We start from the raw sequence: 27,056 nt of genomic DNA on the forward strand, positions 1-27,056 counted from the left end.
TTGTAGCCCAGTTTGAAAGGAAACTTGTTTGGCTGTAGTTTGTAGCACGTAGATTCTTACCCCCCCCCCCCCTCCCGAAAAGACAAGTGAATCTAATCTTTTCTACCAGAAGGTGCGGGAGCTTCCCTCCATTCTTAGTGTTTTATATTTAGCCATTATTTGCTCTCAGTAACTTTGTGGATCATATCCGTGGTGTTAAGATAATACCACCTTTTCTCTTCTTTTTTGTGTCTTGGCTCCCTCCATCCCCTAGATAAGCCGGTGCCTTATTCTTTCCCTCTTCTCACCCAATTCTCATGTGACAGGTTGAAAAACAACCCCCTCCCCTCCCCCCCCCGCCGCCTTTTTTTAATCAAAAAATTAGTTTCCAGGTCACCATTCGGCTATCTCTTAGATATTGAGCTGTTTCGGCTTCAGTGGGTATTTCAGAACACCTCCCTGCCATCATCTTATTGATATACTACCTGTTGCCCTGCATACATGTCAGGCACCCTAAAAGCATGTGACAAGGGATTCTCATCAGTAGTATACTGCTGAGAAATGACCAATTGATAAGTGTTGTGCTATGGTTGTAAAGTAATGTTTAATGAGGATGGGAACGGTTTGCCTGGTATTGCAACTTTTCCAGGAACTAAGTTTTTTTTGTTCAGATTCTTTACAATGACTTTTTTAATACTGTCCTGGTTTTTGGTCGCACCCCCACCCTCCCATCACCCCCTTATTGGGAGTAAAAAAATTTTTTTTTCTGAAAAACACAAATTATCAAAATAGCCCTATATGAAAGAGAAGAACTGGTAAAAATCTAATACAAATATAGACCATAAATTGGGGCATTTCATGTTGTGTGGTTTTGGTATTCACTTTCTGCGTATTTCTGTTCTTCCCAACCCTTTTTAAACTCTAGGACATTTAATCCTGCAGACTACACGGAGACTTCTGCCACAGATGGATTTGGGCCAAAGCCAGAGGTTTGGGAGACTGGTCAGAATGATGCAGATGATGGAACTGGTAAGATGGCTTCCAAAAGTGGAAGAGCTGGAATGGAAAGCGGTAGCAAGTTGCCATTAAAATAACTGTTCTGCTGTGTTTTTTTCATGAACATCTGAAAATATTCATACTTCTCACCTGACACGGGTATTTGCTCACTTAACACAGCTTGCTGCTGTACTCCAGCCTAAGGACGGCTGTATACGTACAGCTCTGTGGTTAGACAATGAGAAGGGTAGTTCTCGTTTGCAAAATTATAAACAGTTCCCTATGAGTCAAGAAAGGTTGAAGAATGGAGCTATTCAAATCCGTTTCCCTACAGGGAATTTTTGATAGCTACATTACGGTGGGATTTTCCAAAGCACATGAGTGATTTACAAGCACAAGTCTCACTGAAAGTCATTGGGACTTGTGCCCCTAAATCACTCGGACACTTCTGAAATTCCCACCGTTAACATACAGGAAGGCAAACAGATTAGTTACTGAGGTGTGGGAGAGATCTTGCCATCTTCCAGAACAGGGAATAACTAGAAATGTGAATAGGCCATAGAATGGGTACGAATGGAACAGTCTGTATCTTCTATGAAGATTAAGAAGGTTTTGTATTTATTAGTGGAGTCTTAAGGGTGGAATGTTCATTGTTGGTTAGAGGCAGAGTAGGTTGAACAGTAGGTTGAAAGGGGAGTGGTCTTGTCCTGATACTGGAAAGCAAAGAACATGATCTGACTTATCAGTGACTCAGAAGAAGAACAGGATAGCATGCTGCTTCTTTGAGTTCCAGGTCAAGAGGTGTGATGAGGGCAAAAGATTCTGTGTCATGCTGGAGAAATGCAGTGAGTTACAGTAGTCCAGTTGGGAACCAGCAAGTGGAGGAAAATGGATGACTTGACCATCTGAGGAATTGCTCACAAGATAGCAGGTTTCCATGCAGGTCATCTTCTACTGTCAAATGAAAGGAAAAGGCTGATACTGGCAGCCAACTGCTGATGTAAGGAGAAGGATTTCGGCTTCACTGAGCACTGGTGTGAGCCCCTTGTGGTGTGACTTTCTGCGTTAGTCATTCTCCATTTAGGCGGATAGGAGGCAAATCTCCTTGGTTCAAAACTGATATGGTTCCTTAGGCAGACTTTAAACTAGGTGGAAAGGAGCTTTTACTTAACTCAGAATCTGGCATGTATTTCCGAAATGAATTATTCTGAATAGATTTGTCCTGCAGCAAAACACATATACCTAGAATAAAGAGTATTAATGCACTGATGTTTGTTTTTTAAACATAAGTTAACGCCAGAAGAGGCAGTAGAAGTGATACCACACGTTGTGAAATCCCACCTATAATGTTAACAACATTGGTGCTTGCTATACAGAGGCAGAGAAGAGAGGTGGGAGGCAGGGCATGCTACTGTAATTATTTTAGAAGCAGTGAAATCCTACTTTAATGAAGAAAGAAAAAGATACAAGACAGAAGAATCTTCAGTGAAAAATTGATAGTCTCATCCTCACTAAGAATGGAGAGCTAGAGAAATACTTGGATGAGCTACTGATATTTGAAATCATGGGATGGTATACTAATAGAGGACTCTACCCAGATGTCTGGGTAACAAAAACAGCTAAATATGACTAAGCACCGATTCCTAAGTTACACAGAGGACAACTTTGTGACCCAGGTGGAGGAGCTATCCTTATCTACTTACCGAGAGTAGAACAATTCACTGAAAAATGGTGTGGGGGTAATAGAGTTCAGTGCTAAAGCATGAGCCACTGAAGTTCTCCTAGCTCTAAATGGGCTAGAACACATCAGTACAAGGGTATTAAATTCCAGGAAACCAAATTTTGAAGAATATTGAAGGCTGGTGCAGTGGGAGGAAAATGTGGGGAGAGAATCCTGGAGGAACTTCATAAAAATTGCCATACTGAAGAGCGAGTGACTAGAAGAATAAGAATAATGCAAAGAAACAAGAATGCATGCAGAGCGAAGATACGGGCAGCAAAAAAAGCAGAATGAGGAATTCTCTCTAGGTAGGAGTGGAAAGACAGATTGAGAAGGGCTTTTGCATGTTTAGCTGGAAGAAAAGTACTGGACTGCTAGTGTGGAAACACTGAACCACAAATTACAAAACAGTTCAGCCTTTTTAGATTTTTAAAAGATATCCTTTTAATATCAACTCAGTTTTGAGTTCATCATACTTGTTAATTTGTCCCCCCACTAATCAGGCTCAATTTTTCAGCATTTTAAAAATTCTTCTTCTCTTGTGTAATCCATTTGCACTAAAGATGCCTTAGAATATGTTGTCCTGGGCTGTCACAGATGGCAGAAGAGTTGCAAAAGGCTACATGGATGCTCTCGAGATGCATCATTCTGGGTCATCATGGAAAAGCCAGCAGGTTCCATGATGTTACAATGCAACACCAAAGTATTGCTGATTTGTGAAGAGGAAAGGCAAGGAGGAGTCTAAATAACTTGTAGAACCTAAAACAGGTAACACAAATCTATTCCAAAGAGTAGAAGGGAGCTGTTTGTTACACTTTCCGTACTATTTGCTGTCCACTGTTTTTTTATAGTTGTAGGGTATGCTCTATAAATAGCTTAAAGAGAACTTTTTAAAATGCAAAATGAATGATCCCTACATGAAAAGCAATAAACCTGAGCACTCTGAGAGTTGGTAGGTTAATGGGGTACTTGCCAGGTGGCCAGAGGTGCCCCCGGCTTTCAGATTTTTTGCAATACACCAAATGCGTTCACTTCTTTGCGACTTCTTGCTATGGGAGAAAGCGTCTAGAAAATAATGGGATCCTGAGTAATAAACAGCGTGGGTTTGATATAGAACAAGGCATAGCAGACTCCGTCACTTTTTTAAAATGGAATTCTAAAATCAGTGAATGAGAAGAATGCAGTAGATGTGATCAGATGTTTAGTAAAGTACAGATAGTGTGCCTCAAATTTAGTCGTAAATGTAATTCAGATTGGCTTAGATATATGCAGTCCCATGTGATTGATGAAACTGGCAGAAGGGCCACAAAGAAAAGAGAGCAATAAACCACAATGTATCAGTCTCTGAGGATGGCAGTAATGGTGGAGCTGGGAAGCTGCAAGTGGTTGGGTTTTAGGTCCATTGTTGAAATGGAAAGAACATTTTAATGAAAACTACAGATTTTACTGAACTGGGAAGGGCTGTAAATTACAAGGATAACAACACAGTGGGGAGCTAGGGAGGTTAGAAACAGACAGGGATACAATAAGTTTCATGCTCAGAAAGTGCAAGCTAATGCATCTAGAGTGAAAGGGGGAGAAAATCCCAAAGGTGTGATCAGTAGCCAGAAATTAGGAGGAAAATAGTAGCAATCAGACCAGCAATAAATAGTAGAATGCACTTTTACTGGGTCATTGAGCTGCTGCAAAGCAGATAAACCAGCTTTTACAGAAGAAAAATGGAAGCACCCACAGATGGCTATCCAGGATGAAATTTGCATAACAAACATACTTGGAAAAACAAAACACAAACTTTCAAAAGAAAGAAGATACTTGTAAAAACTGCAGTGTCCCAGAAGACTTAGAGCAATAGTGGACAGAAAATTGTTCAAGTTTGCAGTGCTGAAAGGTGATGATGTGTGATGATTTTTTTTCTTTCTTTGTTTTTTGGACTGCTGAGGCATGAACATGTTTAAGAGAGGACCTGTTGTGCTAGTAGTAAGATCATACCTGGAATTCTGTATTCACTTCCAGGCCCTTCAACGTAGGAAGACATTGGCAAATAGGAATTAATTCATAGAAGAGCAACAAAGTAGTTGAGGCTGGAGGGATTGACCTTGGAAGCAAGATTGAGAATGAAATATGTTTAACTTGGCTAATCTACTAAACTACGTAGTTGGGGAGACGTGCTCATTGTCTGCAAATGTTTGAAGGGTGCCAATACAGAAGATGGGTTGATCCAGTGGAGGTATAAAATAACAATAATGGAATGAACTGTTAGGTTGAATGTCAGGGAAATGTCCTAACTGTGGGATCTGTTGGTTTGGAATAATCTCCACAGGGGACTGGTGGAAGCTCCATTGCTGGACTTGCGTAAAACAAAACTAGACAAAACACTTGGAGCACTAGTACTTATTATTAAAGTACTGACACAAAATACAGAGACCATCCTTGCCCTGAAGAGCTTTACAGTCTACACAAGACAGACACAGAGTAGATATGAGGATGCATTCTTAAGAGAAACAAATAAAAGTACATTTAGAACATATCCTGTAGGGAGCAATCCTCCACTGGCCAGGAGAAAGAAGCCTGAGAAAAGGTTGATCTAACTTCCACATCTAAATTATACTTGGGTTCTTCCTTCTGTCTGAAAAGCCATGGACACGTGGGCTAGCTTGGGAGTTTGTCCAGGAATTCGAGATCTGGTGAATTTTCCCTGGAAACGCCAAAAATTACTTTGCTTAGCTGCAGGTACATGACTCAACGCTTTATATGGCGAGCTTCAGTGAGAGGCTATTTGGTATAGTGTGATTGAGAGACATTTCAGGCAATTTTATATTGCTCCACAGAGCCAGCCCAGAGTGGACATTATCTTGCTCAGGACCTGCCAAATAATTGTGGACTCCAAGGTATAAGTCCTCTTTCTTTTTTGGGGGTATGTGTGAGTTGGGGGCAGGGCTGTTCATGCTGCCAAATCAGCAGTGTTCAATCCTACTGTCTATGGCTTAGCTGCAATGTAAAACACACAGAGGAATGAACTAAGATATATTGATATATATACACCTATATTGATCTAATTAGCACAGACTGGATTTGATGCTGTCTTCAAGGGGCTTTATTTTAAAATTCATTAATTGCAAATGGTTCAGAGCTGAATACAAGAATGCGACTAAAATGGAGGTGTCTTATGAAGCTACATTTGATCAAAGGTGATGGAAACTGAAATTTTACTGGTGGTGGGTTCTTCGCTTGTGGTTGTGTAGTTAATTTGGTGGCTCTGTTCCTGGGATAGCCTCAAGCGTGTGTGCCCCAGCACCCCTGCTTTCTAATCGTTTGACTGTTGTGTGCCCACTCTCTCCCTTGCTGTTTCCTGTGGAAGAGACCAGTTTTAAAAACATTAAGCACATTTCCTACTACTGTGCTATTTCCACAAGCATTAGTCAACCTGCTGCACTGGACAGCCTGCTCTCTACAACTTGTGACATACCTGGCTTGGCACCATGCTCCAGCTGGAGTGGCAGGCCAACCGCCATGCTGCCACAGTAGGAACGAGATATTTTTTCCTGTAAAATGGCTCTCTTCTACCTCAGGGGAAAGTGGAATGGGGTTATTCTGGCCTGAGGAGACAGCCAGCAGGCAGGAAGGGAATGTCCTAGAAGGGACACCACTGTGTGCCTTCAGCTCAGGCGGGCACGGACCAGTGATACGCAGACTGAGGCTCGTGAGCCGCAAGTGGCTCTTCAGTGTGTCTCCTGTGGCTCTCTGCAGCATATGATGATATTAAAACACTGTGTGATATAATTATTAGCCAATCTAAAAAGAAAAGGAGTACTTGTGGCACCTTAGAGACTAACCAATTTATTTGAGCATGAGCTTTCGTGAGCTACAGGTCCGATGAAGTGAGCTGTAGCTCACGAAAGCTCATGCTCAAATAAATTGGTTAGTCTCTAAGGTGCCACAAGTACTCCTTTTCTTTTTGCGAATACACACTGACACGGCTGTTACTCTGAAACTAGCCAATCTAAGTTATTAACCAATCAGGCTGCTTTTACTATGTTGCTTACCAATTGTAGTTGATAAAATAATACTTGGTCGGTCATTTTGTTGTGAGAAATGTATATAAAAATAGTAAACGAGCCTCAGTCTGCATATCACTGTAATGTTGATCGCTGATTTGGCTCCTGAACCACTGAGGTCTGAGTATCACTGGTCCAGATGCAGACTTTGGAAGTCTCAGCAGGTCTTGCTCACCTGTGCAGCCAGTATGGATCCCATGTTTATGGTGGTGCAGAGCTCAGATTTTACTCTGCTTTAGGATTCCATCATTGTTAAGCTTAATCATCAGGGATAGGTGAGTGGGTGAATTTCTCACCATGTTTGGTGCTATTGAGTATGATGGCTGATTTAAGGACACTGTAGTCTTTCCTTTAACATAAACCATCTCTGGTACCAGAAGGGCTAGAAATTTCCTTAAATTCTAGAGAACATGTTAAAAATATTTCCCGAAAGACCCTAACTCTGTAGAGCATCTCATGGTCCTGACCATAATTTCCTGCATGTACTGCATTCATAACTGTAATTAGAGATGGATGGTAAGATGGCTTTTAATGTGCGAACTGAAATATGATATTGGGCCTTGCCATTTGTGCCTAATTTCTCTTCTCTCCCAAACTGCAACAGGAGCATGGAAGAATTCAATAGAAGAATGGACGGCAGAAGACTGGAATGAAGATGTAAGTATATGTGGTTGGGTAGGCAGCAATTATTCATTCTGTGCTGTCTGTGCATCTCCTTCAGAAGTCAAATATCAATGTCCTGTATAATACTTTGCAACATATGGAGGGTTTGTAAGAAAAATTTTTTTTAGTTCATTCCTATTTAGTGAAGATCATAAAATCAATTATTTGATGAATTCCATTGTACTTTTTATTCAAATAATATAAAAATATTATTCCCCATTTTATCAGGCTGAGTGAACTATTTGTGAATATAAGAATTTTACAGATTTTTTTTGTAGTTAAAATGTTGTTTTCATTCTTAACCCAACTCTACTATTTAGCACTTATGAGAGTTAATCACACACATTTCCTCTTGCATTGTCAAGAGCTTACACCGTTAGCATCGTGAGTCTTCTTTATATAATGATCTTTATGAACTGGTAGATTAAGTATTAAAACTTAGTGACTGCCCAAAATTTGATCCATTTTTTTCTGTTTATAAGATCTATATAATTCTTTTGACTTTTTTCAAAACGTGAGTCAGTCAGTCTGTGTTAATGGAATATTTTTTAAAAAATTGAACTAACAAGACACATCAATCACATAATTTTTTTTTTTTTTTTTACATCCTAGCCCCCAGCCTGTGTCCATGTATTTTTCTCAGGCCAGCGGCCTTGCTTCATATCTGTAAAGCACCTAGCACATTTTTGGTATTCTAATAATATTAATACCTACCAGTCCAGTCTGATCAACCCAACAATAACAAACCACTGTATATGCAGGTTAGAGGAGTTTGGGGTGGAGTGGGGAAATTTGGTAAGGAAATGGAGAACTTTAAAAATCAAGGTCCTTCTGCTGTATGTGGACATCAGATATTCTAAGCACATTTTCCGAAGAGGAGGAGTTTGCTTCAGAATGTTTGGTCGAGACTGGTGGTGGTTTTGGTTCTTACTAGAGAGAGGATTGTGTCACTTCAAAGACAAATCTGAAAATTCTTTCTTAGCTTCCAAGGAGGTTGTAATCTGGGAAGTATTACAAGTGCTATAAAAGTGTCAAGTATTATTATCCAGTATGCATTCTTTAAAGATGTCAGTTTTAGATTAATTAGAAATGTCTTCTATTTTCTTTTAATGTCTGAGGAGTGGTTCTGTTGTTGGTATAGTATAGTCAAATCACTGGAGCAAGGCCTTACTTGTTCAAAGCACTCTACGCAGGCTAACCCCTGCATACATTTATTTGGAGCATCATTGAAGTCGTGTACTTCCATGTGTACTTCCATGTGGGTTGGCCTACATGGAGCTCATTGCAGGACTGGAGGCTAACTTTGTCTCACTTCACACCAGGGATCCCTCTATTCTGGCCTGCCAACCACACTCATGCAACAAACTAATGACTTCAGTGGCTGGTCTATCACGAACTGTTAGTGGAATCCAGTCTCTCAGTGGACAAAAGCATTGATTCCTTCACATGGAAAAAGTATAGGCTATTAAAAGGCTCTTTAATCTGGTGGGGAAAGGCATAGCCAGAACCAGTGGCTGGAAGACACAGCTTGACTGTTTTAAATGAGAAATATACTTTAGGCAAGGGCAGATTATGCTTTAGTCAAATGCAAGCTATTGGGCTCAGAACAGTAGTAATTGGGTGAGATTTAATGGCGTGTGATATACAGCAGGGCAAACTAAATGATCTAATGGTTTCTTCTGGTCTTAAACTCTATGAATCTAGGATAGTGATACTCTCCATTCTGTTTAAACAGAAATAGACCCTTGGAATTACAATATAAGAAGATATTACTTCACCCACCTAGTGTGTCAAACATATGAAATTGTATTTTGTTAAAGGGACAGTGTCAATGCGAAGGCAAGTCAATTTAAAAGCAAATATATTTTCAGGTACTACAATTGGTTGTCAGTCTTCCTGCCAGTTTTTACAAACAATCTCCTATTTTAAATTTTTTTTCCTCTTGATAATCATAAAACATATAAAAATTGTTGTCAAATGCGCAAAATAAATTGAAAAATAAAGAAATGCTATTTTTCTTATTTCTGTTAATCATAATTTTTACTTGCAACAGCAGTAGATCTGTTTTTAAAATTGGACAGAAGTGTGATTAAATTGGCAGTGTCCCTTAAACAGGATTTAAGATGGCATGAAAACCATTTTCATTTAGTTTTAATTTCTTAGGCCTCAGTAACAGGGTGCCTCCCAGCCCGGGTAGATTGACTCATGCGAACTTGGCTTGATTTAGCATGTTAGAAATAGTATTGTGGCCTTGTAGCACTGGCAGAGGCCAGGCCTAGCCACCTGAGCTCCGACCCAGGGGGTTGGGTGGGCTTGCGAACCTAAGCCATAAGGTCCACACTGCTATTTGTAGTGTGCTAGCTTGAGCCAAACTAGCTGTCAACCCAGGCTGGGAGGTACACTCCCAGCTGCAATGTAGACATACCCATTAGGGTCCTAATTTTCCTGGTTTGTTACTCTTACTTTGTATTTCGCTTCAGTTCTTAAATACGCATCTTGAGTATTTGCTCCCAAGCCATATTAGCTGGGTGTGGAAGATGGCTGGCAGCTGGTAAACGTTGCATACTTGCTGACAAGGCATAGGTTTTATAATTGAAACTTTGCTGATGTTTGTATTTGAAGGGACGTCACTGTAAGAAGGGGAGGCGCCCCTGTGAAGTTGACTTTTAAAAACAATTGATGACCATTGTTTGTCATCCACCTATTTCTAGGAATGTGCTAGTACATTAGTGAAGGGTTTGTTTGTTGTGTAGCACAATTGGTTATCCCAGACAGTTATTCAGAAGCAGATAAAATTGCTTCTAAGAAACTCTGGTGGCATCTGTTTCAGCTGCTGCACATGTCATGGGCTCTGACAAATGCCATTATCCCAGCAGACTCTCAAATCTGCTGCTTGTTTACTGTTTGCCACAGTCCATCGCATAAACTTAAATACAGCAGAGCTACTAACCTGCATCTTGGGAGTTGTTTTGCATGCCATTTTCCTGGGATAGAGAACATTTTTCCCCCTCCATACCCAAGAGGCACTTTGAAATTGTCTCAAGTCTGTCAAGCTCTCTAGCTAACCTGCTTTCAGGGTTTGTCAGGGTTTTTAGTCACTGTTGATCTTACTCCAGGTTAAGTGGGCATGGAAAACTGTTAATGTTATATTAAGGATTTAATATTTAACTAAGGGATTGTAGATCACAGCCTACCACTCCGCTCTTAACTGACTTCTTAGTGGCATAATAATGCAGGAATCTCACAACGCTGCAGAAAGCATAGTACAGTCTGTACTACAATAACACGTAATGGGGGAAGGGCACTATAGATGGAGCAGGAGCCTTTACTATGAATTTATTTGGGTTGAAATTAAACTCTTAACCTTCTTTATTGTTCATTATTAAGGCTATGATTTAGTCATGGAGGTTACGGCAGTCACAGATTCCGTGACTTTACTGGACCTCCATGACTTCTACGCTTCAGGAGGTGGAGGTGGGACTGTGCGCCCCTGCCCTGCAACTGGGGATGGCTGGAACCAGGATGCTGCAGCCCCAGCCCTGCAGCTTCCACTGGGGGCTGCAGCCGGTGCTGTGCGCCTAGCCCCGCAGCTTCCACTGCATCTACACCAAAGGGGGTTTCATCAGTTTAGCTAAATTGGTTTCTTAAGGCTTGTTTAAACACAGAAGTTGGCTTTCTTTAACTATACTGGTGTAGTAAAAGGAGCACATTTTCCCTAGAGTGGACACAGTTATACCATTAGAAAGATGCTTATATTGTACTGTTATATCTTATTCCCTGGCCATTATGAGAATAAACTAATTTATGCCAGTGTAAGGCATCTTTATACCACTATAACTGCATTCGCATTAGGGTCTGTAATGAAATAACTATTTGGGTAAAAAAAATCACACCCCTTAGAGATATAGTTATACTGATACAGAATCTGTGTGTAGACCAGGCCTTACACCAGTGTGTTTAAATCAGTGCAGAACGGTGTACAAGTCCTTATTAAAATTGGGCTGTGTTTTCTTTGTCCTTTAAAAGTGATCTGCAGTGCAACTTGTTACTATGATTCAATATTCCTGATCTCTCTAAGTTATATAACCAGGGTTGGGTTATTTATTTTGAATATTGCTGCCTGTAAACTTTCAATGCACGTATAACTAAAATACACTTTCTCCCTCCTTCTTTCTTCCCCCTTTCTCAGCTTTCTGAAACAAAGGTCTTCACTGCATCTTCTGTTCCAGCTGAGAATCACATCACTCCTGGGCAAAGGTAGGGGAGGATTTACATCTTTCTTCTAGATTTCAGAGTAACAGCCATGTTAGTCTGTATTCGCAAAAAGAAAAGGAGGACTTGTGGCACCTTAGAGACTAACCAATTTATTTGAGCATGAGCTTTCATGAGCTACAGCTCACTTCATCGGATACATTGACTGTTCTCACAGCCTAAACTCTTTCACGTGCTCCCTGTAAAGCTGTTGAAGCTTCAGCATTTGGCACACTTTAAAGTTCTGTTGGAGAAAATACTCGAAAACAATCCTGTGTTTGCCCTCAGGAGGTGACATGGATGTGAATGGACAAGCTCATGTCTAATCAGAATTTTTGGGGTGAATTTGATTTAGTATTAACACTTGATTTTATCTAGTATTAGGCTCTGACTACACTGTGGTGTACAAGAGGCCGTATTAAGTATATGAAAGGCGTGTGTTCCAAATCCTAATGATGTGTAATGTGGAGCAAATTCAGGCACATGCCTAGTGTTCTATTCCTGCTTCTGCCACAGAATTCCTGTGTGATAATGGGCTAGTCACTTCACTGCTATGTGTGAGAGTTTCTCCATCTACAAAATGGGAATAATACCTCATGGAGGGGTGCAAGTTTGATGCAGTAATAGTTGTAAAACACCTTAAGATTCTCAGGTTGCAGGTGCTACAGACATGTGAAGTACATATTGAGTGGCAAGATTAAGGGGGAGGGACAGCTCAGTGGTTTGAGCATTGGCCTGCTAAACCCAGGGTTGTGAGTTCAATCCTTGAGGGGGCCATTTAGGGATCTGGGGAAAAATTGGGGATTGGCCCTGCTTTGAGCAGGGGGTTGGACTAGATGACCTCCTGAGGTCCCTTCCAACCCTGAAATTCTATGGTTCTATGAAGTAAGCAAATAACACCTCTTTTCACTTACTCCCCCATGGCTCAATCATGTTGATCTCCATGAGCTTAGCAGGTAAGCCAATGGGAGTTTAGCTACCATGGTGGTAAGTACTTTGGACATACCCAAGATAAGTGATATTGAAATTGCACCGCATTTCACTTTGAAATGCTAAAGTACAGAACAAAATGCAAGGTTTTCTTCAATTATGAAGCAGTGAATGTGGCAGTGGTAACCCTGTGCTCGAGCAGATGGCAGGACCTTGCCGTCTGAGTAGAAAGCTGGATTCTTGCTCTTCTGCGTGGTGCTGTGTGCTGCAGAGATGAGACCCAGAAAGGTTAAATAATGTGGCTAGCATAGTGTCCTTCATACTGATCTTAGTTATTTGATCTTCTTTCAGTCCTCAAATATCCCAATTTTAGTATTTGACAGCTTCTTACTCTTTTTTTCTTGTAGCATTGACCTAGTAACATTACTTCAGAAGCCTGTGACTTCTAGCCAAGAAACAGAAGGCAACTCCTTCGAGTCTCCCCAACAGCAGAGCTTTGGCCAAGCCCTAGTCTTCACGAATTCCCAACACAACACCCAGATGACATCAGGAACTGGCAATTCCAGTTCTCTAAACTCCTATTCTCCTCAGAGTCTGGTAAAATTCATCTTGGCTTTTTAAAGACTCAGAATCTTATGGAATAAACACTTTATACTTTTTCAGTTAGTTTCTTTTTTTTTTCATGACTTTTCTTTGCAGCACTTAAGTTGCAGGTGGTATTGAAATATGAGGGGACACGGGACTAAAAATGTCCTCACCAAAAAAAAAAAAAGTATCAGATGGACCTTTTTGTGCTCATGAGTTTACTTGTCCATTTAAGTGAACTGCTTGTGTTGGTTCTTGAGAAAAGTGCAGATAAGTTCTCTGCATATTGATTAAAATGAAACACTCCATGTATAAAGCATCGAATTCTAGGCCAGAGAACTGTGATGCGGTATTTTCCAAGCACATATCTGACTGGTCTGTGTGGAAATCAACTATTTCTGAGTTTTCTGGACTAATGGAAAGTTGGCAACCCTTTGTTAGTTTTAATAGAGTTGGAGATTAGATGTAGGAAAATGTTTTGAAACAAATTAAATACTGTTGCCAGTAACTTTACCTTTACTTTGTTCTAAGGCACTATGTAAACAAAACTACATGGGTCAGATCCTTAGCTTGGGTAAATCAACATATGTCCATTAACAGTGGTGGAGCTAAACCAGTATACAATAGCTGGGGATCTAGCCCCATATTGTTAGTGCTCAGTTGGATTTTCTTGCTAAGTTTTAACTTTTCACTTTTAATTAGAAATCTGGGGATAAAGTATGAACTGCATTGCTGCCAATGTGAGCAATTAACTCCGACCTCACAGGTTTGGTCATGTTAACATTTAGTGAAATATTTTTTTCTTCATTTTCTTGCTAGTCTTCAGTTCTCTGTTCTGGGTTTGGAGAACTTGGATCCTCTAAATTAGCAAACTCCACTGGATCTCCACTCTTGGACCAGCTGAAGTCTCCAGGTTTGGGTCAGTTCACCTCTCCGAGCTCTCAGCAAAACAGCAGTAGTTCCGCCACCGCCACCACCTCATCCTGGGATCTAAAACCCCCGATTAGCCAATCCTCGGTCCTCAGTCAGTTTGGTAAGTATTTAGATAGGTTTTGCCTTTTTTTTTTTTAATTATTTAAAGCCATTGACTATGGAACTTTGACCCTTCAGTGCCAGACCTTATGTAAGAGATTTTTAAAATGATATTGAGAAATGGCTTCTCTTTTGAAATTAACTTCCTAAAGGAGACTAGTAAACTTAGTCACATTATATTGAGGTTCCATTTATAAAAGGTTAATAAATGATAGCTGTTATAAGCATAATAGACGTGAGTAGTATTTTTATACATGGCTTCAGTAGAAAGTGTTACAGATGGTTGTAAGCCGCCTGTTCGGGTCATCTCTGACAATTGGTTAGCCATTTATTTTAAAAAATCTATTAATAACCCTTTATAATCTATTTGTAAATGGAACCTTAATATAAAGTATGACTGTAAATGTCTCTAGGAATTCTGGGGAAAGACCTTTTTATGTTACCTTGACTGTACTTCTACTAATGACAAAGTATAAATTTTCAATCCTAGACTAAGTTAATACCACCTTATGGTGAGTTCTCTGGCTCTTTAATAGTGTGGATCACTTCTTAATCCTGGGGCCGCCTGCATCCTTCGTACTTCACTTTCTGTCCATGATGGAGTAGATCACCGTCCCTCCCCTTCACAATTACGTAGACCCTTCTCTGTGGAGGGTTAGACAAGACCATGATAACAATTGCTTGAGCAGTCTCTATATGTTGCTTCCAGTGATGCTCTTACTGTGGAGAATTACAGGTCCTGGTTTTGCCAGTATAGAAGCAGCCATTGTGGTAGCAACCACAATTCACATAAAGTAATATTAAGAAAATATGTGTTTTCAGCTGTATTTTAATGCAGTTTAGCAGCTGGAAATAAGGAGAAGCTGGCAACATGTGACCTGCAATGTTCTGTGGACCACTTGTGTTTGTGAACTAGAGTTTTGAATCATTGCTTATAAGCCTGTCCTTCAACAACTAAAAACTATGGAGGAGATTTATAAAGGGCAGTTAAGCATCCAACTCGAATTGAAAGTCAGTGGAAGCTGGGTATCTAACTCCTATTTGAGCCTTTGAAAATATTCCTCCTCTTAGAATCAGGAGATCAGAAAACTTAATTATATGGTCTCTAACATGTCAGTATTTCTTGACAAACTTTGTCCAAAAGTCGCGAGTTTTAGCTTTTATCGTGAATTGCACTTTCCACATTTAACAGAGTCCCACTTTCAGGCAGGTCCTCACACTGTGGAGCGGTGCAAGGTCTGACTAAAATAATACATAGCATTTCTGCTAGAGACTTGAGTATAATGCAGTTGTGTGGCCATATGAACAGCTGCCTAATTCCCCATTTTTAAAAAATTGCCATATAGTCCTGTCTCAGAATCTCCGTTTTCATTTCAAAAAAGAAAACTAAGTTGCCAGCTCTGTGGTTGCAAAAATAATATTCATAATCAGAATCTGAAGTTTATATAAAATAATGCGTTGGCAGCTGACTGAGTGTGCACACGGTCTGCAGCAATAGGTCTGAGAGGGGTGAATAAAAGCACTAATTCTTTAACTACAACTACAGAGATGGAACATAAAAGTCCTGGGAGCAGAGTTTAATGCATCAATTATGATTTTTTTCCCAAATGCTGGCTAGACTTTAAATCCCAGCCTGAACCATCTCCAGTTCTCAGCCAGCTGACCCAGCGACAACAACAGCAGACACAGACAGTCCCTGTTCCTCCTCCTGGATTGGAGTCCTTCTCCTCCCAAGTAAAACTCCGAGAGCCATCACCGGTAGACAGTTCTATGGCTGCAAGCAAAATGCTGCAGCTCCCCAGCATGTCTATGGATAACCAGGCAGCGTCTGCCCATCAAACGCAGCAGAAACAGATCAAACCACTGAAACGGAGGATACCCCCAGCTTCTAAGGTGGGTAACACAGCAGGGGCAAATATATGGCACATATAGGCTTTAAGATACTTGGGGGGGTGGGGAAACATTATAGGGCAGTCTTGATGCACTTTTGGTTTTAAATTTTAAGATGGGTGGCTTTATAGTCCAGAAGACAGTGATGTGGTATTTTCCAAGCACATATCTGATTGTTTTGTGAGGAAATTTAACCATTTCTGAGTGTTCTTGGACTAACTAGTGACTGGGAGGTGAATGCTTAAAACAAAATACTCTTTAGTAGGCACAGAGGACAGTATGACTTAATCTCTTAGGCCCCAAAAAGTATGTGGGACCAACAAATTAAGTTTTAAGGTGGAGAAATTCTAGTTGGGAGAAATTACGCAGCTCCGTCTGAGAGGCAGCTGCATTGGCCAACAGATACAGGTTAGAAGCCAAGGCTGTGAGATTGTAACCAAGTTACATACTTGGTGTTCTGTATGTTCGTAGTTCCCTAGAGTTCAAGGTGGTTCATGAGTGATTTCTTTCATATAAACTATATAGATACAGGATTTTGTTTTTGCTTTCAGATCCCGGCCTCTGCAGTGGAAATGCCTGGATCAGCCGATGTGACAGGGTTAAACGTTCAGTTTGGAGCTCTGGAGTTTGGGTCAGAGCCTTCTCTCCCAGAGTTTGGGTCAGCCCCAAGCAATGAGAATATCAGCCAGGTGCCCAGCAACAGCTTGTACTCAAAACCTGTAAAGTACGTAAGAGTTCCATTTCTGCATCCTTATGTGTTCTCTTGTACCAAAAAAGTGGCATGTGAAGATCAAGGTCTCTTCTGCCAAGGGGCTGTTTGGTGTAGCTGTCTCGGAAGCTAAATATAATTACTTGTAAGCCTCAATCTTTATTTTCTGAGGATGGCACCCTTAAAAGCAGGAAGGTCCCTTTTCTGGTGACTAGAGAAACATTCTGAAAAATGGGTTAGAATGGAGGGGGGAATGAATTGAACTTAAATGCTCTCTTTATGAGCTACCCTTCACATTTTTAATTATGCTGATTCCCAAAGCTGTTTAAGTGAGGCTTTGGCTCCCTCCCAGCCCATCTACTCTTATAATTGACTCAGCAGAGATAAATGCATCACAACGTCCATCTCTGTCAGCAGACTGACACCATAAACTGAGGTCTGACTTCAATGGAAGCTCAGCCTAAAGGCAGCCAGGCTCTGAGGTGGGCGGAAAGCCCTTATTAAAATGCTAATGTCTCCAGTAATAACAAAAGAAATGCAAACATAGCAGCTAAATACATGCTTACTCTTCAAATGTTTTTTCAGAGTTTTGTTTGTGTAAAATCGTCCTTAAAAAGTTGATGGAGAATTTGCAAGAATTAAGATTTGCAAAAATAAATTCCTCCATTCATCTTAAATTTTGTAAATGTTTTTAAAAATCCAGTACGAACCTTAAAAAAACCCTAAGCCTAACCCTTCCGGTTTTGGCAGAGCAAACATTGCAGCAATGTGTTGATGTATGGGAGCCTGAAAGAGACTGTATAAACAGAAATGGAGGGATACCCAGGTTCAGTATCCAAGATGTGGAAAATATGCCTTGCTGTGTTAACTGTCTTAAAGTAATGTTTGAATCACAGGCAACAGAATTTAGTTTTTAAAAAGTGCTTTTTAACCTGTAAAGTCCTACAAGACTGATGTTGACTCAGGCAATACTGGAAAGGCAACAAATGTAAAGAGTTTAGAAAGATCTAGGGGCAGGGTACAAATCTTAGTCTATGTATGTAAATTGTCATGGATACTTACAGCAGTGTTGTGTAATAAGAGCAGCTCTTTCTTAGTGCCTTTTGTCAGTAGATCTCAAAGTATTAGAATATTGACTAGAGGCCTCAGTCTGATCAGACCCCATTATGCTGGGCTCTGATACAGACACATGGTAAGAAGTAGTGTCTTCCCTCTAAACCTTACAATCTAAAAGCATAAGAAATCACTTACGAAGTAGAATGCTAATTCTAGCCAGGAAAAAGCAGGAAAACAATTATCATAGCTAGCCTTTTTGAGAGGGGGAAGAATGGAATATGGGATGAGAAAATACAGTTGTCCTATGAGGGGGAAATGGCCCCTGCTGCTCAGTGCAGATGCTGGCTCTGAACAGAGGGCTGCTGTAACTTTGCCTAGGCCCACATTAATTTGTGTTATGCTAGGAAACTGGAAAGTGAGCAACTTCTAGCTGAGCAAATGGGTATCCAGTTCCAGGTTGCTATGTAGGAGCTGGTAATGTCATGAAGGTATCTGAAATGACATTTAACAAGATGATAAATAACTTTTACTTTTTTCAGTGATCCTTTGAATACCTCTTTGCCAATATCCAATACAGTACAGGAGTCCACCTACACAACCTCTGCCATCACTTCTTCCAGTCTGACCTGCTCGTCCCAGAGCACTAGCCCCGTAACAACAACTTCCTCCTATGACCAGACTTCTGTGCATAGCAGGATAGCATACCAAAGCTCCATGGCTCCATCGGACTCAACCCCTGTTGCAGTCACGGTGAGTAGATTTCAGAAACCTTCGCTATTGAAAAGACATTAATTGGGTTAATTACTGATGGGTTTGGGTGTTGGTGACATACTAAGGCTATAATTCAACTGTTTTGTTGAGCTCAACAATAGTCCTGGTGCTCTGAGACTTCAGTGGCTAACACAGAGATGATGTTTTGTTCTGTTAACATCTTTTCGACTGGTTAAAAAGACTCTCTTTTGACCGACCCCCCCCACCCAACTCTGTTGTTCTTTGCTGTTGCTTTTCTTGCCCTTCGGTCCTCAGGTATGCAGATCTTTGTGATGTTTCTCTGGATTTTGATTTCTTGATTTGCTCTACAGTCTGTTTCTAGCTAACATTCTCATTTGATTGACTCCATCTTCCTGAAGCTTAGCATCTTGTTTTTTAAAAAACAAATTGACATTACATGTTCATCATGATATCTTGCCAGCGTAACTTTGGTGCAGAGACTGTTTATTACATTTGTACAGCATATAGCACAGTGGGGCCTGACTGGGTTATGGCCTTCAAGCACTACCACGTTATAAATGTTAAATAATAAAAATACAAGACCAAGGAGAATATGCACATTACATTTTAAAGATCACAAGGTCAGCAGGTCCACATAACTTGCATCCAAGACTTTAAAAAGAGATGACTGAGGAACTCACTGGGCTGTTATAATTTTCAGTAAGTCTTTGGGAAGACACTGGGGAAGTTCCAGAAGACTGGAAGAAAGCTAAAGTTGTGCCATTATTTAAAAAGGGTAAATGGGATGACCTGAGTAATTATAAGCTTGTCAGTCTGATGTTGATCCTGAGCAAGATACTGGAGTAGCTGATATAGGGCTCAACTAATAAAGAATTAAAGGAGGGTTAATGCCAATCAACATAGGTTTATTAAAAAATTGATCCTCCCAAACTAACTTGACATCTTTTTGTGATGAGATTACACATTTGGTTGATAAAGATAATAGTGTTTGATGCAATATACGTAGACGTCTGTGAGGTGTTTGATTTGGCACTGGCTGACATTTTGATTAAAAATCTAGAACTATATAAAATTAACAAGGCACACATTTAAATGTATTTAAAGCTGGCTGACTGATAGGTCTCCAATTGTAATTGTAAATGAGGAATCATCATCGAGTGGGTATGTTTCTAGTGAGATCCTGCAGAGATCTGTTCTTGGTTCTATACTATTAAGCATTTTTATTAATTACCTGGAGGAAAACATAAAATAATCACTGATAAAGTTTGCAGATGACACACAAACTGGGGGAGGTGGTAAATAATAGGTCACCGATTCAGAGTGATCTGGATCACTTGATAAGATGTACATAAGCAAACAGTGTGTGTTTTAATGCAGCTAAATATCAATATTTAGGAACAAAGAATGTAGACCATACTTACAGGATGGGGAACTCTGTCTTGGGAAGCAGTGATTCTGCGAAAGATCTGGGGATCGTGTTGTCTAATCAGCTGAACGTGAGCTCCCAATGTGACACTGGCCAAAAGAGCGAATGTGATCCTTGGATACATAAAAAGGGGAATCTCATGTAGAAGTAAAGAGGTTATTTTACCTGTTTTTGGTGCTGATGTGACTGCTGTTAGAATATTGTGTCCTGTTCTCATGTCCACAGTTCAAGAAGGGTATTGATAATTTGGAGAGGGTTCAGAGAAGAGCTACAAGAATGATTTAAGGATTAGAAAAGATGCCCTATAATGATCTATTCAAGGAGCTCAGTGGATTTAGCTTAACAAAGAAGGTTAAGGGATGACATGATTATGGTCTTATAAGTACCTAAATGGGGAGTACACATTTGATAAAGGACTTTTCAAGCTAGCAGAGAAACGTATAACAGGATCCAGTGGCTCAAAGTCAAAGTTAGACAAATTCAGACTGGAAATAAGGCATATATTTTTAACAATAAGGGTCGTTAACCATTGGAACCACTTACCATGGTTGCCATGGATTCTCTGTCACCAGCAATTTTTAAATCACGTTTGGATGTTTTTCTAAAAGATCTTCTCTAGGGATTATTTTGGGGCAGTTCTTTGGCCTGTGTTATATAGGAGATCAGATTAGATAATCACGATGGTCCCTTCTGGCCTTGGAATATACAAATCTGTGAATTTCAGAAGAGGGCAACTAAAATGATTAGGGGTTTGGAACGGGTCCCATATGAGGAGAGATTAAAGAGGTTAGGACTTTTCAGGTTGGAAAACAGGAGACTAAGGAGGGATATAATAGAGGTATATAAAATCATGAGAGGTGTGAAGAAAGTTAATAAGGAAAAGTTATTTACATGTTCCCATACTATAAGAACTAAGGGCCACCAAATGAAATTAATGGGTAGCAGGTTTAAAACAAATAAAAGGAAGTTCTTCACTTAGCGCACAATCAACCTGTGGAACTCCTTGCCTGAGGAGGTTGTGAAGGCTAGGACTATAACAGGGTTTAAAAGAGAATTGGATAAATTCATGAAGGTTAAGTCCATTAATGGCTATTAGTCAGGATGGATAAGGAATGGTGTCCCTAGCCTCTATTTGTCAGAGGGTGGAGATGGATGGCAGGAGAGAGATCACTAGATCGTTACTTGGTAGGTTCACTGCCTCTGGGGCACCTAGCATTGGCCACTGTGGCTAGACAGGATACTGGGCTGGATGGACTTTTGGTCTGACCCAGTATGGCTATTCTTATGTTCTTAAATGACAATAACATCCTCTTTGTATTTCTCCATATGATCTCCTTGTAACAATTTCAAACATAATTACGTTCTGGTCTCTGTAACTTAATGGCTCAATCACACTTAACTTCTGAAACAAGTTCTATGTGGTGGTGCAGAGGATTATAAATCTAGAGCATTCACTTTTATGGACCAGAATGATCCAAGAAGCAATTGTTTCCTCTCAAACCTTATCTCCCAATGGAGGGTTCCAAACTCTCTATGTAATTTGCCTAGGTGCAGTTGTGTGTTCTATTAGATCAGGGAGACGACAGTTTCTCACGTGTCCCTGACTTTACCATCATTCATTCATATAGCCTTCTTGTTTCCTTTTTATTCCTGTGTCCCTGGGATGTGTCTCACAAACATTGTACCTACGCTTTCCTATATAGTTTAGCCCATGGAATGGCAATTGATTATTTCACGTCCCTCTTGACTTTCAAGTTGGAATGAATATAAAGTTTTGCAATGAGCAGCCTGTTAAATGTCTGAATCATGTAGGGTTTTTAATACCACCTCTGTCAGGTGGCTTACTCATTCGTTTTCCCTTTGTTTACAGAATGGGCACAGTGGTGTTCGAACACAGCCAACTCTTGACAGTAAGTTTATAAAACTCCATTATATACACAGCTGTTTTTCTGACTGTCCCCTACCCCTCAACATGCACACCATTGTAGTCATAGATTGTTTAAGGCTTTGTACAACTTTCGCTGTTTAATTTTTGGCTAAACAGTTTGAGTTTTAAACTTGGTATCAAAAAATAAACACAGTTTGCACAAGCCCCATTGCTGCTCAGTCCTTTCAGAGCACATGCTGCTGCAACCAGAGCTGTCCCCTCTGACTCCCTCAGCAAATCATCCATCCTTAAAGGGACAGGGCACAGGTAAATATAACCCTGATGTTCCCTTGAGTGCTACACTCCCCCCATGTAAATATAATGTTGTCCCAACATTTCTGTTAACTATGTATAACCTACAGTCCATTAATTTGATTTATTAGAAGTTTGCAAGTTGCACAAACTCGTAACTGGTTTCAGAGTGGTAGCCGTGTTAGTCTGTATCAGCAAAAACAATGAGGAGTCCTTGTGGCACTTTAGAGACTAACATGTATTTGGGCATAAGCTTTCGTGGGCTAAAACCCACTTCATCAGATGCAATCTGATGAAGTGATGCTAGTTTTAGCCCACGAAAGCTTATGCCCAAACTTGTAACTGTCATTTTCAACTGAGTCTTTGGGTCGGGGGCGCGCTCTCTCTCTCTCTCTCTCTCAAGTTCTGGTACGGATGGTGGAAATGTATGCATCTCTCTTCAGTTTATTTCATATTAAGCAGAAAAAGTCTGGCAATTTTAGTTCCAAAATCCAACTGAACAGTCAGTTCTGAACTCCATAGATCCCTGAAGATATTCATATATCAAGAAATAAAAGTTCCCGTATGAGCAGTGATAGAATCATGTTAACTCCAAGTCACTGGGTGGCATATGGCAGACTATTGAGAAAACATACTAAATTAACATCATAACAAACTATCCAGAATTATAAAACACTTCATTTAATTTTAGAGCAATAGACATACCATAAGTCAGTATCACTTTACCAGTATTACATGTGTCTTGGATAGACTGCAGGATAAGGTACAGGAATAGGCATTTGGTATGGCATCTGACAAACATGAGGATAGCGAGATGGTGCATTCACGAGTTCAGTAGTTTGATTTAGGCCCTGATAAGTTGGTGTCCCTAAAAATTCATATTTTGGTGTCTGTGTGGCTCTTCTTTTTCTAGTTGGATGACCTGGAGTGTCAATGGATTGTTCTGGTGATCTGCCCTCTTGTGCACTGCTGGTTTCAGGTTCCATGGTCTCATTTTGGCATTCATGTTTTTCAGTGGCTGGTGTGAATGGCACATCAGTCTAATGCAGTTTCCAAATTCACAGTGTCAACCACATCCTCATTTCCCAGATGTGGATGAAATGTTTCTGCCTTGGAATTCACAGAATCTGTGCCGTGGACAATATCTGGTACCATCACATAATGTAGTTCATCTTCACTGTCATTATCATAATCACTGGAGTCCAAATGCTTGTTCTCATTTTGATCTCTTGTTGCACTAGTTTGCCTTGGTCTCTGTTTTTTCCTTTGTTGTGGTTTAGAAGATGGTGTTACATCCAAGGGCAAGCAGTCACAGGGAACTAAAAGATTGCATTGGAGAACTCTTTAAAACATCCTTCCTCATTTTTTGCTTGTTAATTCATAGACTGGACTATCCCCTTTCCTTTCAAATAAAACATGAATCTTATCTTTCCAATAGGATCTTAGTTTTTCTGATCACGCTCTCTGAAAGATTCTGCACAAGTACTGTCACTGGGAAGGAGGGCAACACCATGCACTTTCTGATCATAGTGATTTTTACCACAAGTAGCAGATTTTTGAGAACACTTTGATGCCAGTTCATATGCTTTTTTCATCTTCTGTGTCCATTTCTCAGCTTAATCTTTATGGTGCCCAGGTATATATTCAGAGTTTATAGGTAAACCAAATGCAATGTCAATATGTAAATGTGATCCCCCATATAATATATAGAGGGGAGAACTCTGTAGCTTCATTTTGTGTACAGTTATAGACTTAGTAAGGGAAACTTTCCAACTTGACTTTTTTGTTCTTCTAGCAAGGTTCACAACATAGCGAAGAGTTCAGTTCTGCCTTTCTACCTGCCCATTGCCTTATGGGTGGCATGGGATTGTGAGAGATGTAAAATAGAAACGGTAGTGCTGTAACTTTCCAAATAAATTATTTTCACACTTAAATGGTTCTATTGTAACTGTTAGTTGGCTGGTGAGGATTCTTTTGCTTGACTCATGTACAGACTTTAGTAATGTAATGTTTGATCTTTGCCTTTATCTGTGGCCAATTAAACCGATCTCTTGAAAGACTGATTACTTTCTCTGCTCCTAAATGTCCCATTTCTTCATATAGCTGTTGATTACCTTTCTTTTTTATTTTTCAGGTAATACCAGTTGATTTTGTAACTTGGTTTTCCAATAAAGTATTGCATCTGTTTCCAGATGCAGTGGTACCACTCTCACACATCAGGGTGGACATATTACCATATCCTCCTGTGTTCTCTTGGTTATTTTGTCTTTACTCCATGGATTTATAATGAAGAATTTTAGCAACAGCTGGATCTTCCTTTTGAACGTCCAAAATATCTTCTTGTGGAAATGGTTTTATGGTGGATTTAATAACTGTGGACATGAGTTTCTACTAGCAAAGGGATGGTAGTAATAGCTGCTAACTAAGATACCTTGTCATCTTTTTGTACATCTAAGGACTGAAAGACAGCATTAACATCTTTGCTTGTCTCTTTTGTGCATTTTGTCATCTATTTTTCCATATCAAGGGGCACTCTAAATAAAGCATCTGACTACACCTTAGATTTCCCTAGATGATGATTAACTTTGAAGTTCAAGTCAGCTAATTTTGAAGTCTGTGGCATTCAGCCTGGCAGAAATGAAGGCATAGGTTAGCAGGTTGTTATTGCTGTAAACTGATGGATTTTGTGTATAGAAATAATCATGGAATTGGTCAGTAACAGCCCACTTCAAAGCTAGAAACTCCAGCTTTCCTTAGTGAAGGTGATAATTCTCCTCAGCATCCTCCTCCATGTTCTTGACCCATACCAGTTATTCTATCTTCTTGAAATTAATAGAAGGCTGCACTTAATCCCTTATTGGAAGCATCTACGTGAAAGAAAAAGGGTTACGCAAATCAGGATAGGCAGTTTTTGGTGGCAGTTGTTTTAAAACATTTTGATGTCGCTGAGTCCAGAGAAGTGGCTGTTGGGAGGATATCTGTCCAAATGCCTTTCCTTGCCCTTTAGCTTTCTTCTTTTTCCAAGCCACTTTTGACAGTGTTGAGTCAGATTCCACTGAAACAATCAACAAGTCATACAGTGGCTGTGCTATTCTAGAAAAGTCTTGAATGTAGCTTCAGTAGTAGATGATGAAACCTAGCAGCTTGCAGAGTTCCTGTATTGTGTTCGGTGGTTTCTCTGCGAGAACACAAAGAGTCAAGGTGTCAGTTGGATCCATTTTATAACCTTCAGCAGATACCACCATTACTGAGTAATGTACCTCTGTTTTAAGGTCATATTGAGAAACGTTCATCTTAATTATATGCTTCTGTGACTGTTGCAATACTCTCCTGGTGTTCTCTGTGCGTTCTTCAAAAGTGCCACTGTCCACAAGAACGTTGTCCAGGTAGGAAAATGCAAACCTCATCTCCTCTTCCATCAACTTAGCAGCTGCTTCTCGAGGGGATGGATTTACTACAGTGATGGGGAAAAACCCTGTTTGTTGCTGTAGCAAGTGTCTACACTACAGTGACATACCTGGAGTGCTGCAACTTGTAGTGTAGACATACCCTAAATTGGGTACTCTGGGTTGCAGCTTGGGTGTTTAATGGCAAATACAGGCTGCTCCTGGTAGATCTGATAGTGTCGACTTTGCCTCTGCTCTCTTGTGATTTTCCTGCATGACACCTGACTGGTAGTGTTCCATACTGCCACATCTGAAACAGCGGTCACAAGTATCACCTCTGCCAGATTGTCTGCAGCTAGCACAGGGGCAGGCAAACTTTTTGGCCTGAGGGCCGCATCGGGTTTCTGAAATTGTATGGAGGGCCGGTTAGGGGAGGCTATGCCTCCCCAAACAGCCAGGCATGGCCTGGCCCCTGGCCCCTGCCCCCTATCCAACGACCCCACCTTCTCCTTCCCTGATGGCCCCCCGGGGACCTCTGCCCCATCCACCCCTCCCTCCGGCTCTCCGTCCCTTGACGGCCCCCGTACCCCCCGCCCCATCCAAGCCCCCCCCTCCCCCTTCCTGACTGCGCCCTCAGGACTCCTGTCTCATCCAACCACTCCTTCTCCCTGACGGCCCCCGGCCCCCCCGCCCCTAACTGCCCCCCATCCACCCCCCATCTCATTCCTGACTGCGCCCCCGGGACCTCTGCCCCGTCTGACCACCCCTTCTCCCTGATGGCCCCCGGAACCCCCGCCCCTAACTGCCCCCCTGAGACCCCTGCCCCATCCAACCCCCCTGTTCCGCGCCCTCTGACCACTTCGACCCCTATTCACATCCCCGGTCCTTGACCACCCCCCAAACTCCCCTGCCCTCTATCAAACCCACCGTTGCTCCCTGGCCCCTTACCACGCTGGTGGTGCGGCTGCACCAGGACAGGCAGCCGCGCCGCACAGCACAGAAACCGGGTCAGGCCGCGGCTCTGCAGCTGCACGCCCCAGGAGCTCGCTGCTCCCGCTGCCCAGAGCAGGGGAGGGTCCAGGGGCGAGCTTCCCAGGCCAGGAGCTCAGGGGCTGGACCGGACGGTCTCGCGGGCTGTAGTTTGTCCACCTCTGAGCTATCACATCCTCTTTTCTGAGGTTGCCTGCCTGCATGTGTGCTCGTACCATTCACTGCTTTTATGTGCACCCAGACAGCTTGCTTGCTGCTTATACTAATTTCAGCTTTTGCACCTTTGAGTTCATCAATACTAGCCTTTAGTTCCCTTATCTCATCCATCAACAAGTCACCTTTTGAGATTCTTTTCACTCAAGAGGAGGTGCTGCTTCCCTTTCTGACCTGTGCTCTGTGTATGGCAATTTGACAGAATTACAAGCTGCTGCCATAGCATGCCGTCCATTCCCCAACTTCTGGTGTTTCTCTGCTTCC

General features: G+C 41.1%; 2 protein-coding genes and 2 non-coding genes across 9 annotated transcripts in view; 3 read left to right on the top strand and 1 right to left on the bottom strand.

The window, feature by feature from the left end:
- Positions 1 to 27,056, top strand: part of UBAP2 (ubiquitin associated protein 2) — a 136,219-nt gene that overhangs the window by 70,141 nt on the left and 39,022 nt on the right. For 5 of the 6 annotated variants that reach the window (XM_073343389.1, XM_073343392.1, XM_073343390.1 and 2 more), the window contains exons 8-17: positions 905 to 1,008; positions 5,524 to 5,583; positions 7,355 to 7,407; positions 11,603 to 11,670; positions 13,002 to 13,191; positions 13,999 to 14,212; positions 15,830 to 16,104; positions 16,653 to 16,825; positions 18,406 to 18,616; positions 21,895 to 21,934. In XM_073343389.1, coding sequence (XP_073199490.1) covers positions 905 to 1,008; positions 5,524 to 5,583; positions 7,355 to 7,407; positions 11,603 to 11,670; positions 13,002 to 13,191; positions 13,999 to 14,212; positions 15,830 to 16,104; positions 16,653 to 16,825; positions 18,406 to 18,616; positions 21,895 to 21,934 — 1,388 coding nt within the window. The remainder of the gene's footprint in view (positions 1 to 904; positions 1,009 to 5,523; positions 5,584 to 7,354; positions 7,408 to 11,602; positions 11,671 to 13,001; positions 13,192 to 13,998; positions 14,213 to 15,829; positions 16,105 to 16,652; positions 16,826 to 18,405; positions 18,617 to 21,894; positions 21,935 to 27,056) is intronic. The other variant, XM_073343391.1, reaches the window with a different exon arrangement.
- LOC140911093 (interferon beta-like) overlaps positions 1 to 27,056 on the bottom strand; it is a 116,497-nt gene that overhangs the window by 59,334 nt on the left and 30,107 nt on the right. The window contains exon 3 of the mRNA XM_073343401.1: positions 20,020 to 20,137. The gene's annotated coding sequence lies outside the window, so the exon portion shown is untranslated. The remainder of the gene's footprint in view (positions 1 to 20,019; positions 20,138 to 27,056) is intronic.
- Positions 13,509 to 13,592, top strand: LOC140912181 (small nucleolar RNA SNORD121A). The gene has a single exon (XR_012159258.1). It is a non-coding gene; the product is annotated as a small nucleolar RNA SNORD121A (small nucleolar RNA).
- LOC140912182 (small nucleolar RNA SNORD121A) lies at positions 16,232 to 16,317 on the top strand. The gene has a single exon (XR_012159259.1). It is a non-coding gene; the product is annotated as a small nucleolar RNA SNORD121A (small nucleolar RNA).

Source organism: Lepidochelys kempii, chromosome 5, assembly GCF_965140265.1.
Source record: "Lepidochelys kempii isolate rLepKem1 chromosome 5, rLepKem1.hap2, whole genome shotgun sequence".
Taxonomy (NCBI): Eukaryota; Metazoa; Chordata; order Testudines; family Cheloniidae; genus Lepidochelys; species Lepidochelys kempii.